Here is a 12,861-nt window from a genome sequence, read left to right as displayed (position 1 = left end):
CTTCCGAGGTTCCATTCCTCCCCCCTACGGCCTAAGAACATCCTCTGCTGAGGACTGGATGTTGCCGGACAAGGTGCGGTTCTCGACTGAGCTTGCGCATGAATCATCGGCTGTGGAACAGAATGCTACTGAGTTGCGGAAGCAGCTTGAGTGGTCTGTGTCGGAACCTGATGCTGGGCTCGCTGGGTTTGATGTTGCCATTGAGGCTGCTGGAGCCGAGCCGTGCCTTCAGACGGCGGTTCATTCGCTTCGGGCTGGGGGCTCGTTTGTTCAGACTGGGTTGGGGAATGGGAATGTCAATTTTGCTATTTCGACAGTCTTGGAGAACGAGATTACTGTTAAGGAATGTTTCAGGTATTGCTCTGGGGATTTTAAGCTGGCATTGGAGATGGCGATGTTGGGGAAGGTTGATTTGAAGCCGCTCATCACCAAGATCGTGCCTTTTGGGGATGCCATCGAGGCCTGGGAGACTGCGAAGAGAGGGGAAGATATCAAGACTTTGATTCGAGTTGGACTTTGATCAAGAGACCGGTCTGTTAATATGAGTGAAGACTTCAATTATCAACATTAGTAAATGTCATTACTTTGTACATTATAGAACCTCCATCAATCATGTCAAGAAAGAACATCAACTACCACGCCCAAGGTCGAGGCTCTGTAACAATTCTCCGGTCTGTCCGCATCTCCAAGTCCTTCAAACTGTTAATAGACTCATTATCATCACGAAGACCTTGGTTCGTCTCCAATGCACGGTCAAGGTCATAATGTTCAGTCAACAGACTAATCACCATCGCCACAGCAGACACCCCACAGCAGACTATCCACACTGTCCGTAGACTGTCCGTGTACGCCTCCTTGAGATTGGCCTTTTCGGCGCCATCCGCCATCGACTTGATGACTTGGACTAACCCCGCGGCATCCTTGCTGTACGCCTCAGCCATAGGAGCCAGAGCAGAATACCTCGAGATATTTGTGAACATGCGGTTTTGGAAGACAACACCACCGACAGCGACACCGATGGCTTGGCCAAGAGCACGGAAGAAACTAAACATGGCAACCGCAATAGCGAGGTTCTCAGGGTCCGCCGAGGCCTGCACTGCATAACCAAGAGATGGGAAAAGTATACCCAATCCAAGGCCGGGCACGATATTGAGGAAGATCCAACCAAGCATACTGGTGTCCACTTTGATCAGACACATCAAACCCAGTCCGATAGTTGACAAAGCCCATCCGAGCCAGATAGCCCATCGGTAACTGCCCGTTACCGTAATCAGGATGCCAGCTACCATCCCGCTCGGAGCCACAGTGAATGTCTCGGGGAAGAGAGCAACGCCCGAGATAATGGGACTATACTCCTTCACTGCCTCATAATACAGAGGGAGATAATAGAGGGCACACCATAAGATCAAACCCTGCAAAACACTCCCAATGAACGAAGCTATTGCCGTGCGGTTTTGGAATATTACAGGCGGGACAATTGGATCAATGGCGAAGTAAGTCTCGTAGAATCCAAAAATGATCAGCCCGACTCCTCCTACACAAAGAGGTACAAGTGTGTGCCACGAGTTCCAGTCGTATGAAATACCACCCCAGCTGAGTGGAATTAAGAACGATGACATGCTTCCGACGAATAGGACGGTGCCGAAATAATCGATGCGACGGAGCTTCTCGACCAATGAACTGGGAGCAAGCTTGAGCTTCAAGAATAGGATCACGAGAATTCCGCCGACTCCGATGAATGGGAAGTTGATATAGAAAATCCATCTCTGCTCATAGTTAGCATGGATAATTGCGGGTTCACCACAGACCAAATTACCCAAGACACATTTTCGGAGAATCCACCACCAAGAATAGGCCCCGTCACGGATCCAACACTCCACATTGCACTCAGGATACCGAAGTACTGACCACGCCATCGTAGAGGGACAAGATCAGTTATGATGACCTCACTTAGGGATATAATGCCACCTCCGCCGACACCTTGGATTGATCGGCCGATCAACATGTAGGTGAAATTATTAGCAATTGCTGCGATTACAGCACCGACACAGAAGAATATGAGGGAGATGATGATCATTGGTCGACGGCCGAAAATATTTGAGAAGGAGGCGAAGCTTGGTTGGAATACTATGGCAATGGTAAATGGGTTGATCGTATCGTTGTGGAAAGATAATACCACTTACCTGTCGAGCATAGCAGGAACGAAGTTCCACTCCAGAATGCTTCGATGGCTGTTCCGTTGAGTTCTTTTGCAATTTCCTGGGTCTGGTAAGTTTCAAGACATCAAATCGTCTTGCTGAAGCACTCACAGGTAGAGCAACAGATAGCGATGTCCCATCCAAAGCGGCCATCAAGGTGAGAACAGACAAAGTAAAGAAGACTAGGATTCCCCTTCGACCCAAAGCAAATTTCTCCTCGTCGACTTTTCTTCTCCGTTTTACCTCTGTGGATGCTCTGCTCTTATTATCGTCATATTCGGACCTCCCGGGTATATAGAATGGAAAATCCGAGTCCGCCATGGCGAAGATCAACGATGGCTATGACAATCTAGCAGTCGGAAGATGGTAGATTGTTAAGAATTGAGCCCACTAGGTATAGGGCTTCTATTAAAGAAGAAAGAAAAAAAAAGGAAATGAAATAAGGATTCGCATTGTAGATAGATAAATAGCATCGAGTATCATACATGTCCACTCCACGCGGAATTGACAACCTTGAAAGAACCCATATAAAGTTTAGAATAGGACGAAATATTGCTCCGTCGTGATCCAAAAATCCCGACTCCGCTGGGTATGACTTGAATTTTCATGTTTTACACGGGGAGATTAATCTCAAGGGTCTCCACGATAACCCTGGTTGGGGTTTGAATACGGCCGCATCAGCCCAGTTGGCTTGCCAAGAGTCGGCACAATTCCTCGCCGTCTCACCAGTCGGGGCCGGGTAATTGCATGAATTTCATGATTATGCGTCATTTAATCAAGTTGGATTCTCTTTCTTCTTTTGGGATCATGTAGCCCTCTAGTCGAGATTTTGATGGCCTAGGCTGATTTGGTGGGATCTTAATCGTCCCTATCCTTACATCGGCTGACTTCATGAGACTGAAATATGTTGCTACACCTTATGAGCCTGAACTTTGAATACAATGAGCCTCGATTTGAGCCATGAGTTCCAAAATATCTCGTCTTTACACTTGTGTCACGCTAACAGGTCATAATGCTTGGTTGTCGCAAGCAAGGGTTGAAACATATCTTGATCCTGAAGATCTGGCATCTAGCCAGATTGAAATGTCCTCGGTCAGCATTTAAATAACTAGACCTCACATCGAATTCCCCTTTCTCTGCTGATCGGGAGTATAAGATCCAGCAAAAGCTCTCCAAGCACCCCGCATTCTCTCACATTAAACCCATCAATAACAATCACTGCATGCCCCGAAATGAATAGACATGTCAACCTCTAGTCGTGTTAGATCCTAGGAAGCATTTTGCAGTTGCTGCCACTCGCCGCGAACAATCTCCGGTAGTTCATCCACCAGACTGGGGTGTGAGGGATTCCATGCCAGGATCTCGCGTGCCCGCTGTGAGCGACCACGAGAGTTCATCCCCCAACTGAGAGACTCATATCCTGCATACTCCTGGGCGCTCTTGGGGTCAAGTTCCTCGGTCTTTGCCTCGGGCAGGTACCCTAGTTTCGCGGCTGCCTTTGCTGTAGCTTTAGCTAGCTCACCCCAGCAGTGTTCCCCATTTTCGGTAAGGTAGTAGGCCTTAGGACCCCAGAGGCCGTCATCAGTTCGGCCTGCAATCGCCGCGTCGACAAGTAGAGCATATACGTCACTTAGGTCGTGGATGTGGACGTGGTTCGAAATTGACTGGCCGGCGCCGATTATCGGGCCCTTCTGAAGACGGAGCGTCATATTCGCTAATACGTATACCTGACGCGAATGCTGGTTAACTGGACCTCGCCCTTTGCCTACTGAAGATTGAGTAAATGGGCTCTCATTCGTTGATATTGGTAAATGCGTACCGTAGATCGTAGGTGGACAAACGAGGGCCGTCTTAAGCACATCGGCATGCTGGGTTCCAGCATCAAGGACGAGCTGGTCGACATTCCGATGAAATGCGTGATCTGGCATATTGAGTAATTCATCCACTCCACCCCAGTCATTGTACACATGCTCGCTTCTATTTCCGTATTCGTTCTTATCGCTATCCTCCCATGTCAGGATGCCAGTTCCTCCGGTGTGTAGCAAGTAGCCTGGGTTTTCCTTGGTGTGGCCGGCTACCAGACCGGCAATGATGGCTTTTGCGGCTCCCATGTGATCTGACGCATCTGCAGTGTCTATTTCGCAGGGGTAAGCTGGGCCCAGATAGTATCGTGCTTTTCGCATTAGTGTCTTGTTGGATACTTACGCAGAACGATGTCCGCGGCGGCACTTTCTCGCTCCAGCAACGCTGAATCATCCAGGCCTCCGATTACGATGCGAACAAATGGGTACTGGGCCTTCACCTGTTCGGCCTTTTCCGTGCTGCGAACAAGGGCGGAATATGAGAACTTTGGGTGGTTGGCGACAAGCGTGGCTAGGGAGTCACCGCCGATGTAGCCCGTTGCACCGGTTCTGTGGTGTCATTAGAGCGGAGTTTTATAAAGTAAGGCCTGATTCTCACATGAACAATTTAGTCATTTTGTGTATATTCAAGGGGTTGAAAGTGAGAGGCTCGACGTCACAGGTTCCCCGCAATGTCGGATACTTGAGAACACACAAAATATATCGAGTCAGCCAACCTTAGAGACAAAACTTTTCCACGTTTTAGATATTGCTTTTCAATCGGAAAAGGGGGATACCTTTTGATCTCTCTCTCTTATATATCAACCCCGCAGTTGTGCAGTCAGCCTAATATTTGATTTATAAGCTGCCATCTTGCCCGCGCCAGGGAGCCCTAGAGATGAAGATATACATCATATTTGATTTATAATATAATGACGGCTTTAGCCAGCTGGTCCCTACTATTTGGTCGAGGCGTTGTTGTTTTTGCTTTCTCGCTTCATCGCACATATATGGACCGCCGCTTTATGAGGGCGATTAGGGCCCTGCTCTCTGCATCTGACTCCTCACATCAGATTGGTTATAACTCTTTCTCAATGTGTCCTACAAAGTTGTCAATTTCATATTTTCAATTAGTTGGTGAGTTTGGTATTACCATTCTAGTTCCTATACAATATGGGTCACTTATTTCTGTCATATAGCTAGTAGCCACTATATATTCGTACTTTCAAGGGGCTAGGAAGGGTTTACTAAAGATAATAAAAGAAACACGAAAGAGTATTGATCAAAATATATATCAGAGACATAGGAAGATAATTGAAAAGACATAATTAAAATGTCGCCAGCGGTTCTAGACTATTGAATTTAGAAGCCTGTTCATAATTGAAATTGTATGGCTCCATGAGGAGAAATAAACTATTAGATATAATCGTCGCAAATATCCCATGTCGAAGATCGTTCCTGAAGTAAATTGAAAAAGCCTCGACAGCATATATGGGATAAATATCCCCAAGGCATGCTTCATGTAATATATCTAGGACTGACATAACCAGTTTTGTTCCCGATAATTAACATCCCCGAATAATTATACAACTTGTTGTACTGTTCCTGTTGGGAGGTAACTACGTAGGGATGCACACGAATACTCATTTGCCGAATATTCTTCCGAATATGAATACCCCTCCCCGCTCGTATGATATCCGTCCGAACCTTCCAAGGTTGGAATAAAGTTAGGGTTCCAAGGGTATTCCCGAGGTCATTATTATTAGTGAATAGAGTTGCCTGCCAAACGCCTCTACAGCTCGGCCAACAATGTACCGAATGTAATGCGGGGAAACACTGTTCCCCACACCGGGATTTCCGATCGTGTAAATGGAACTACATACGAATACGAGGCTATGCACACCTACTGCCGTGTCAGTTGCTAGAGCATACTCGGACTAAGGGCAAAATCTCAAGCGAAGGAAGTCTTATAAAACTTCCCATGCTATCCCTCCTTTCTACCGATAAAGGCTAAGCATCATGGCAATGCCACTCTTCCAGTATTTGGCCGTGGTAGCTGCCCTACCAATTGTCTTAACCGCCGCAACCCCAAACAATAGCTATGGAACCTTCACAAACCCTTCTGCTCAAGTCCGGCCATTCTTCCGGTACTGGCTACCAGACGCTAGTGTTGATCCGACAGTCGTAGCCTCTGATATCTGCTCCGCTGCGGAGGTTGGAGCCGGAGGTATCGAGTTCCTCGCTTACTACGGGTACGGAGGGGCCATTGGGGGCAACCCGCCCGGCTCCGACTGGGTGACTTATGGGTTCGGCAGTGCTCCGTTCCAGCATATATTGCAGGCGGCTTTGGAAGCTGCTAAGGAGAATAGCGTACTTGTGGATGTTGCGCTAGGGCCGAACCAAGGGCAGGGGGTGCCTGCGTCTTCGGACGCTGACGGGATTCAATGGGATTTGGTGAGTGCAGTGTAGCCTAGTTCTTGTTGCTTTTTATCGGCTAATTGTGTTCGTGATAGGTGCCATTCGTCCAAATATTACCAGTTAGTCAGACTAGTGAGCGTATCCCAGGATGGGGTGAAGGGGAACTAGTCGCCTGTGTCCTTGCCTCAGTGGACAGGAAAACAAACGTGTCCATAGCCGGTGATTCCTTTTCCTTAGACCCCACGCCGGCCCAGAGTTCATACCTCGAGTTTGTCCTAGACGAGACGTCCCTACAAGACATAACACAGAATGTGTCGTCAGACGGAATCTTAGCAATACCGTCATCAGAGTCGTCACGCGATCTCTATGTATTCTCCTTCTATCAGAAGAGAACCCTGCATAAAGCGCTCGAGGTGGAGTCTAACAGAACGGATACAATCCTGGCCAATGGCTCGTTTGTGGTGGACCATTTTAGCAAGGAAGGAGCCAGGACAGTGATCGATTACTGGGATGACCACATCCTCACGGAGGACATACGGCAACTCCTGGGGAATGTGGGACACTACGGTATGTTTCCTGGACCCATAAAACAAAGAAGACCCGTTGACCATGATATCTAGGCTGGGAGGACAGCATGGAATTCCTGTCCAACATATCATGGACACCGAAGCTGCCGGATGCGTTCTACAACAAGTTTGGATACCACATAGGGAAATATCTCCCGCTCCTCATGTTTGGCGAGAACAATATAATGGCTCAACCCAGTAATCCGGGGTTGGTGAAAGCAGTCTTCAAGGGCAACCAGATCACTGACAAGTATATCAACGACTATCGCTCCGTGCTGGCAGACGGGTATGGGAGTTACTTGACCGAGTTGCGAGAATGGCTGAATCAGGACCTTGGACTCCAATACTCAACGCAGGTCTCGTACAACCTGCCTTTGGACACATTGGCGAACATACCATTGGCAGATGCCCCAGAGTGCGAGAGCCTGCAGTGGAAAGACAACATCGACGGGTACCGGCAGTTCACAGGTGCTGCATATCTAGCCGGGAAGAATGTCGTGTCGAACGAGATGGGGGCTGTTATTTATCGTGCATACTCCCTGACAATACCAGAGCTCCTGCAAAGCGTGAACAAGGCTTTTGCTGGAGGTATCAATAGGGTTGTTCTGCATGGCCAGCCATATAGTGGGGACTGGTACGGCACTACCTGGCCGGGGACCACGCCATTCCAATATCTATTCTCCGATATGTATTCCCCAAAGCAGCCTTCATGGATGCATGGGTTTGATGAGGCCATCGGCTACATTTCCAGAGCTCAGTTTATACTGCGACAGGGGATTCCTAAGTTTGATGTGGCTTTCATCAACAAAGATTCCGCCACAGACCCCAATTTCGCTGCAAAATACGGCCAGGATGACCTTCTTGACGCTGGTAAGCAGTGCTGTTGCAACTACAAATTACATCTCCACTGACTAATACTTGTCTAGGTTATATCTACACATACCTTTCTCCTGATAACCTCGAACTCCCAGAATCCTCTGTCGAGAATGGCGTGTTGGCTTCACAGGGTCCTAGCATCAAAGCGATCGTCATCACGCACGACGCGAACATAACTGTCTCAGCTATCCGGAGGCTGAAAGACTACGCGGCAAAGGGATTACCCGTCATTCTTTCCGGAGGTAGCGCACAGTATTACCCAATCTCTAATGATGGGGGAGTCGAGGCATTCAGGAAAGGTCTTCAAGAACTGGCCAATTCAACGAGTGTCCGGACCACAGGAAGCGGTCATATCGCGAAAACACTCGTCTCGCATGGTGTCACTCCTCGTGTCAGAGTCCAGACAAATGGTACCTGGCATACGACTTGGCGCGAGGACAAGGAAGCCCAAGTGGACTATGCCTTCATTTTCTGTGATGGAGGTGGTTCTCAAGGCAAAATCAGAGTCACAACTGACAAGATCCCTCACTTCTTTAATGCCTGGACTGGAGAACGCCAACCAGTGGCGCAGTACAAGCGTCGGGCTGGTGATATCGTCATTCCCGTGACGCTGAAGGCCAATCAAACCACTATATTAGCATTCAGCGCCCAAATTTTGGACGATATTTACACACCCTCGGTTCATATTGAGTCTGCTCCCAACTCTATCCTTGGCTACCACCTTGACCACGAAGGTGGAGCCGTTGCCCAACTGGCTCACACTGCCAACAAGTCTGCTCACGAGTTCGTACTGTCCGACAACTCGACTAGAACTGTTCCAACCACATCAGCCATCCCAAGCCCATTCCTGATTCAAAACTGGACGCTCACAGCAGAGCACTGGGAAGCCCCCGCGAACATGAAGAATGCCTCTACGAAAGCATCAATCCGCAACACAACGCACCATCTCCCCTCTCTACTTTCCTGGACACAGATCCCCGCCCTCGTCAACGCCTCTGGAATCGGGTATTACAGTTCCCAATTCACTTGGCACCCAGACTACCCGAACGGAATTGGAGCTTACATTACGTTCTCTCGTATCCTCCACGCAGTTCAACTATTCGTAAACGGTGAAAAGGTCTCACCTATTGACCCAACTACAGGAACTGCGGATATCGGAGTCTATCTGCGTGATGGCGAGAACGAGTTACTGGTTATCGTTCCCACTACGATGTGGAATTATCTGAGGAGTATCTTCCCTAAGATTACCGAGTCGGGTGCACCTCCGTTGTTGACTACCCGAGTGGGCTCGGACTTGCCTGATATTGTTCCTAATGGATTGGTGGGTGAGGTTTTTATTACACCTTACCTGTCGTTTGCGCTTGGTATATAAACTGGAGGTGCTGCAGAAACATTGATGGATAGTTAAGTTCAAAGAAGAGACAATGTACACCGTTCCTCTACGTCTATATGATTATTTACTTGGAGACTATGCAGCCTGTATTGTTATTCGCCTTAAATACCCTTGTCGCATTTAGTAAACCCCCATATCATAATCAAAGGGCCCAAGAAAGATTTAAATTGCCAACCCAGACAATTTCAAATTTCCCAAATAGGCAGTGAGTACAAATACGGGTATGTATTACCCTTGGTATACTATTGGCTGCGCTAAATAAGCCAAACTGCACAGCCTCACATGTGATGTGTCTATTTTGGCCCACATTATTGAATGAAGGCCCTGTTACCTTACCACGTGGAAGGGGCGATTATAGCTCTGTAAGGCCGGGGTCATGCGTTGGTATACTGTGACGAGTGGAACATTGGGAAAATTCTCTGATTATTGTCACAGTTTGGTTGTAATTTTCCTTATTTTTGACGATTGCAATGAACACATTTTCTTAATGATAACCCTTCGTATTGGCTCTTAGAGAAAGCCAGCTGTTCGCAGTATTTTCCATGAGTTTAACGGTGGCTATAGTAGCTCTGCTAGCTTGAGCATCATCGTAATCACTATTACTAATTCGACTCCGCCTAAAACCATGCAAGTGTAGAATTTGAAAATTGTTCTAGCTCGATTGAGCATGGTACAACAACGGGCTTGACGCAATATAGAGAAACAAGTCTATCTATGTATCCCATGCCCTTAAAAATCTATCAAATGACTGCAGAATCTCACGCCGCTCTTCATCGGTCATCTGCATCCTGGTTGTTTCATAATACCCACTCTTTAGCCGTGCATTTACAATGGCCTTACGACTTTGTGAACGAAAAGTAGCCTCAATACTTTTAGTAATTCCTTGGAAGGGATACGCCACCAGTCCGATGCCCGCTAATAGTATGTCCAACTTAGCTTTGTTTGGCTGCATAGAGTGTGAGAGTTGCTTACCAGAAGGGACCTTTGTTGCAAGCCCAATAGTGCCCTTGTTTTGGGTATCCTGAAGCTGGAGGGCTTTGACTACGCGGGCGAAGCTCTGAAGCTAGACTTTGATCGATACATCCTAGTCCAAATCGTCTTCCATAATAATAGCACTCGCTAATCTTTCTTGGACAATCCTAGGCGGACAATTCGTTGAAGTCAATCATTGCAGTTTCAACCACATACAGCTGAAGTCCGTTGACATGCGCCCGTCGGGCAGCGTACTCAGTCCGTTTATGGCCATGATCCCAGTTCTAGAAAAGTCAGTCGCCGCGTGTATTGTGTAAATTGAGAAAACATACATATATAAAACCAGAAGGAATTTTGCGAAGTCTTCATCACCATAACCATATGCATCCTCTTTCCGAGCATTCCGCACAAAACAATTCAAATTCTAACATGTATGGACCAATAAAGCCGTTGGTATTGGTGTCATTCCAGTGTTAGGCAGAACCCGGCATATTGCTCAATGCTAAGTTCTCCATATCCTGGCGCTCGATATACTCGAGCTCAGTTACACTCGCAGTTCTCTTAACGTTCCTATCTGGGGAAGAAAGAAACATTTCTCTCGACTCAATGTTTGAGCAATGGCCATCTGTATAAAATACATAATCAGGTGTGTCCATCCCATATTCACCCCATTCCTGTTCTCCAGTCTCAAGATCCTCGCAATAGAGAGCAAATTGGGCTAAACAATCCAAATGAACACGGATCAATCCACGGTAGTACTCTCCAGAGTCATTTTCCGGGTCTTCGGGGCGGAAGTGAGAGTCGATAAAGTTAACATAACCGACCATCCCCCCCGGTTTGTCGCTAATCTTTGGCCATGGTAGCCCTAGTTCGATAGCAGATGGTTTCCTAGGCGCCGCACTAGCCAAGATTGATCGTATACAACGATCATCTAACAAAAGTGCGTAACCAAGGCGAGGAACACTACTATACACGTAGAGGCCATGGTTTTCGACCCATTGTTTATGTCGACGTTGGATGACGGCTTCCGACGCCCCCTCTAACGCGGGGTCTTCAAAGATAACATTCCGATAACCCTCGCGGATCATTTCAACACACGTGGCGCCGAATCGATGCCAGCTGCGCTCGTAAAACTCTAGGTCGGCCATACAGGCCTCGTCGAGTTTTTCAATAGTTCTAGCCCAGTCTTGATCGGAAGTGTTTAGATAGGAGGTGCGATAGATGGCCCATCCCCATGGCCAACCTCCACCCGTACTAGACTCGAATTCTAAGAAGCGCGGTACAGACTTCCACTCTGGCTTCGCATGCTGTCGATTGATTCGTTCGAAGAAGGTTTCTTCGGGTGGGAATTCAGATGAACGCCATGGCGTAGGCCATGACTCATCATGAAAGATACTGGGTGGACGAGGATTGTAGGGCATGGTTCCTGCAATGATGTTGTAAGTGTGTGCATGAATTGGTCAGGAACTTCCACAGGCTTTAATATTCTCTTTATGACTCGCTTAGCGCCTGGGCGTCGAATGTAACCCCCGAGGTAAAGTCAGGCCACTACCCCCACCACCTGGGCATCTTGTCAACGAAAAAGAACAAGAGGAAGTGCAATCAATCGACCACTAGCCTTATTAATTAGGTTAGAAAATAGAGATTTAACTATATATATATTAAGGTTGTTTCTTAATAATTAGGTTATATTTTATGTAAACCTATTACTTTGTCTACCCTGGAACTAAGGGATACTCGCTTGAAGATATTGCGACAATCTTTGATAAAAATAGCACGGCACCTGTCGACAATGACCTATATGCGGATAGCAAGGATCTTGATGTTAAACACTCTGAAATCGTTAGCAAATAGTTCTTTCTTTCTCTCCAATACAAATTGCATAACGGGCGTATTGCTATCTCCAGGTGTGAGGCGATCATTTGAACAATAAAGCAGAAAGACGGGGTATTTGCGACCGAAACGAGGGAATATTTATCATTCCACTATTACCCCTGCTCTTGTACACCAAGTGAAAGAAATCATGGCCTGGCTGGATGCTTTGGTTTCTATTTCTTAACTATATATTGAAGAGGGAACGCTCTAAGGCAGTATGCTCTTTGGCATATGGATCAATTCAGCACTCATAATTCAGCATCATACCAACTGGGGCACACAAAGAGAACTCGGACGTCAGTCCAAGAAGTGAATTCAGAGAGGTGTAGGAGTGTGTATTGTCAATCTGTAACTATCTGCTACTTGTAACCTCTGTACATCAATGCTTACCTATTGTATACAGACCACGACACTTGGATAGTATAGAAGCTGATAAATATGTAATCCTAGATCTAGATTCTACATAATACAATCAAGTTAAATAAGATTTCCTTAACTTGATATATGAATCTCGCCAGGAACTGCCATGCTAGACCTTGCAAACCAAAATAGTTGTAAACAAGTGTTTGAGTTGATATCAGTCAGCACTTTTATGCGTCTCAGAATAGCCTAGTTAGGTACTTATGTATTTGCGGTTTCTCTGCGGCTAAACGCGGCCTAACCATGCGGCTTGGTGGTGCGGTGCGGTTGGAATTCTGGCTAACGATATTTAGCGCGGTTGG

The 12,861-nt window shown here is 47.1% G+C and overlaps 5 protein-coding genes across 5 annotated transcripts; 2 read left to right on the top strand and 3 right to left on the bottom strand.

The window, feature by feature from the left end:
• Nucleotides 1-58: 58 nt before the first annotated feature.
• N7471_009188 (uncharacterized protein) lies at nt 59-520 on the top strand (the record flags this gene model as incomplete). Its single annotated transcript, XM_057281907.1, has 1 exon — nt 59-520. The coding sequence occupies one exon, from the start codon at nt 59-61 to the stop codon at nt 518-520; it is 462 nt and encodes a 153-aa protein (XP_057132790.1).
• Nucleotides 521-632: 112 nt separating this feature from the next.
• On the bottom strand, nt 633-2,519 carry N7471_009187 (uncharacterized protein; the record flags this gene model as incomplete). The annotated part of the gene is made up of 4 exons (XM_057281906.1): nt 633-1,766; nt 1,817-2,127; nt 2,184-2,259; nt 2,310-2,519. The coding sequence occupies 4 exons, from the start codon at nt 2,517-2,519 to the stop codon at nt 633-635; spliced, it is 1,731 nt and encodes a 576-aa protein (XP_057132789.1).
• Nucleotides 2,520-3,466: 947 nt separating this feature from the next.
• N7471_009186 (Semialdehyde dehydrogenase NAD-binding) lies at nt 3,467-4,675 on the bottom strand (the record flags this gene model as incomplete). The annotated part of the gene is made up of 4 exons (XM_057281905.1): nt 3,467-3,963; nt 4,018-4,332; nt 4,404-4,609; nt 4,659-4,675. The coding sequence occupies 4 exons, from the start codon at nt 4,673-4,675 to the stop codon at nt 3,467-3,469; spliced, it is 1,035 nt and encodes a 344-aa protein (XP_057132788.1).
• A 1,383-nt stretch (nt 4,676-6,058) lies between these two features.
• Nucleotides 6,059-9,271, top strand: N7471_009185 (Glycoside hydrolase family 2 N-terminal; the record flags this gene model as incomplete). Its single annotated transcript, XM_057281904.1, has 4 exons — nt 6,059-6,493; nt 6,553-7,024; nt 7,078-7,893; nt 7,950-9,271. 4 exons carry the CDS (start codon nt 6,059-6,061, stop codon nt 9,269-9,271), a joined length of 3,045 nt encoding a protein of 1,014 aa, XP_057132787.1.
• A 1,466-nt stretch (nt 9,272-10,737) lies between these two features.
• N7471_009184 (uncharacterized protein) lies at nt 10,738-11,685 on the bottom strand (the record flags this gene model as incomplete). The annotated part of the gene is made up of 1 exon (XM_057281903.1): nt 10,738-11,685. One exon carries the CDS (start codon nt 11,683-11,685, stop codon nt 10,738-10,740), a length of 948 nt encoding a protein of 315 aa, XP_057132786.1.
• Nucleotides 11,686-12,861: the final 1,176 nt, after the last annotated feature.

Source organism: Penicillium samsonianum, assembly GCF_028829775.1.
Source record: "Penicillium samsonianum strain IBT 33392 chromosome Unknown utg000005l_segment0_segment0, whole genome shotgun sequence".
NCBI lineage: Eukaryota > Fungi > Ascomycota > Eurotiomycetes > Eurotiales > Aspergillaceae > Penicillium > Penicillium samsonianum.
This window is presented reverse-complemented; position numbering and strand designations above follow the sequence as displayed.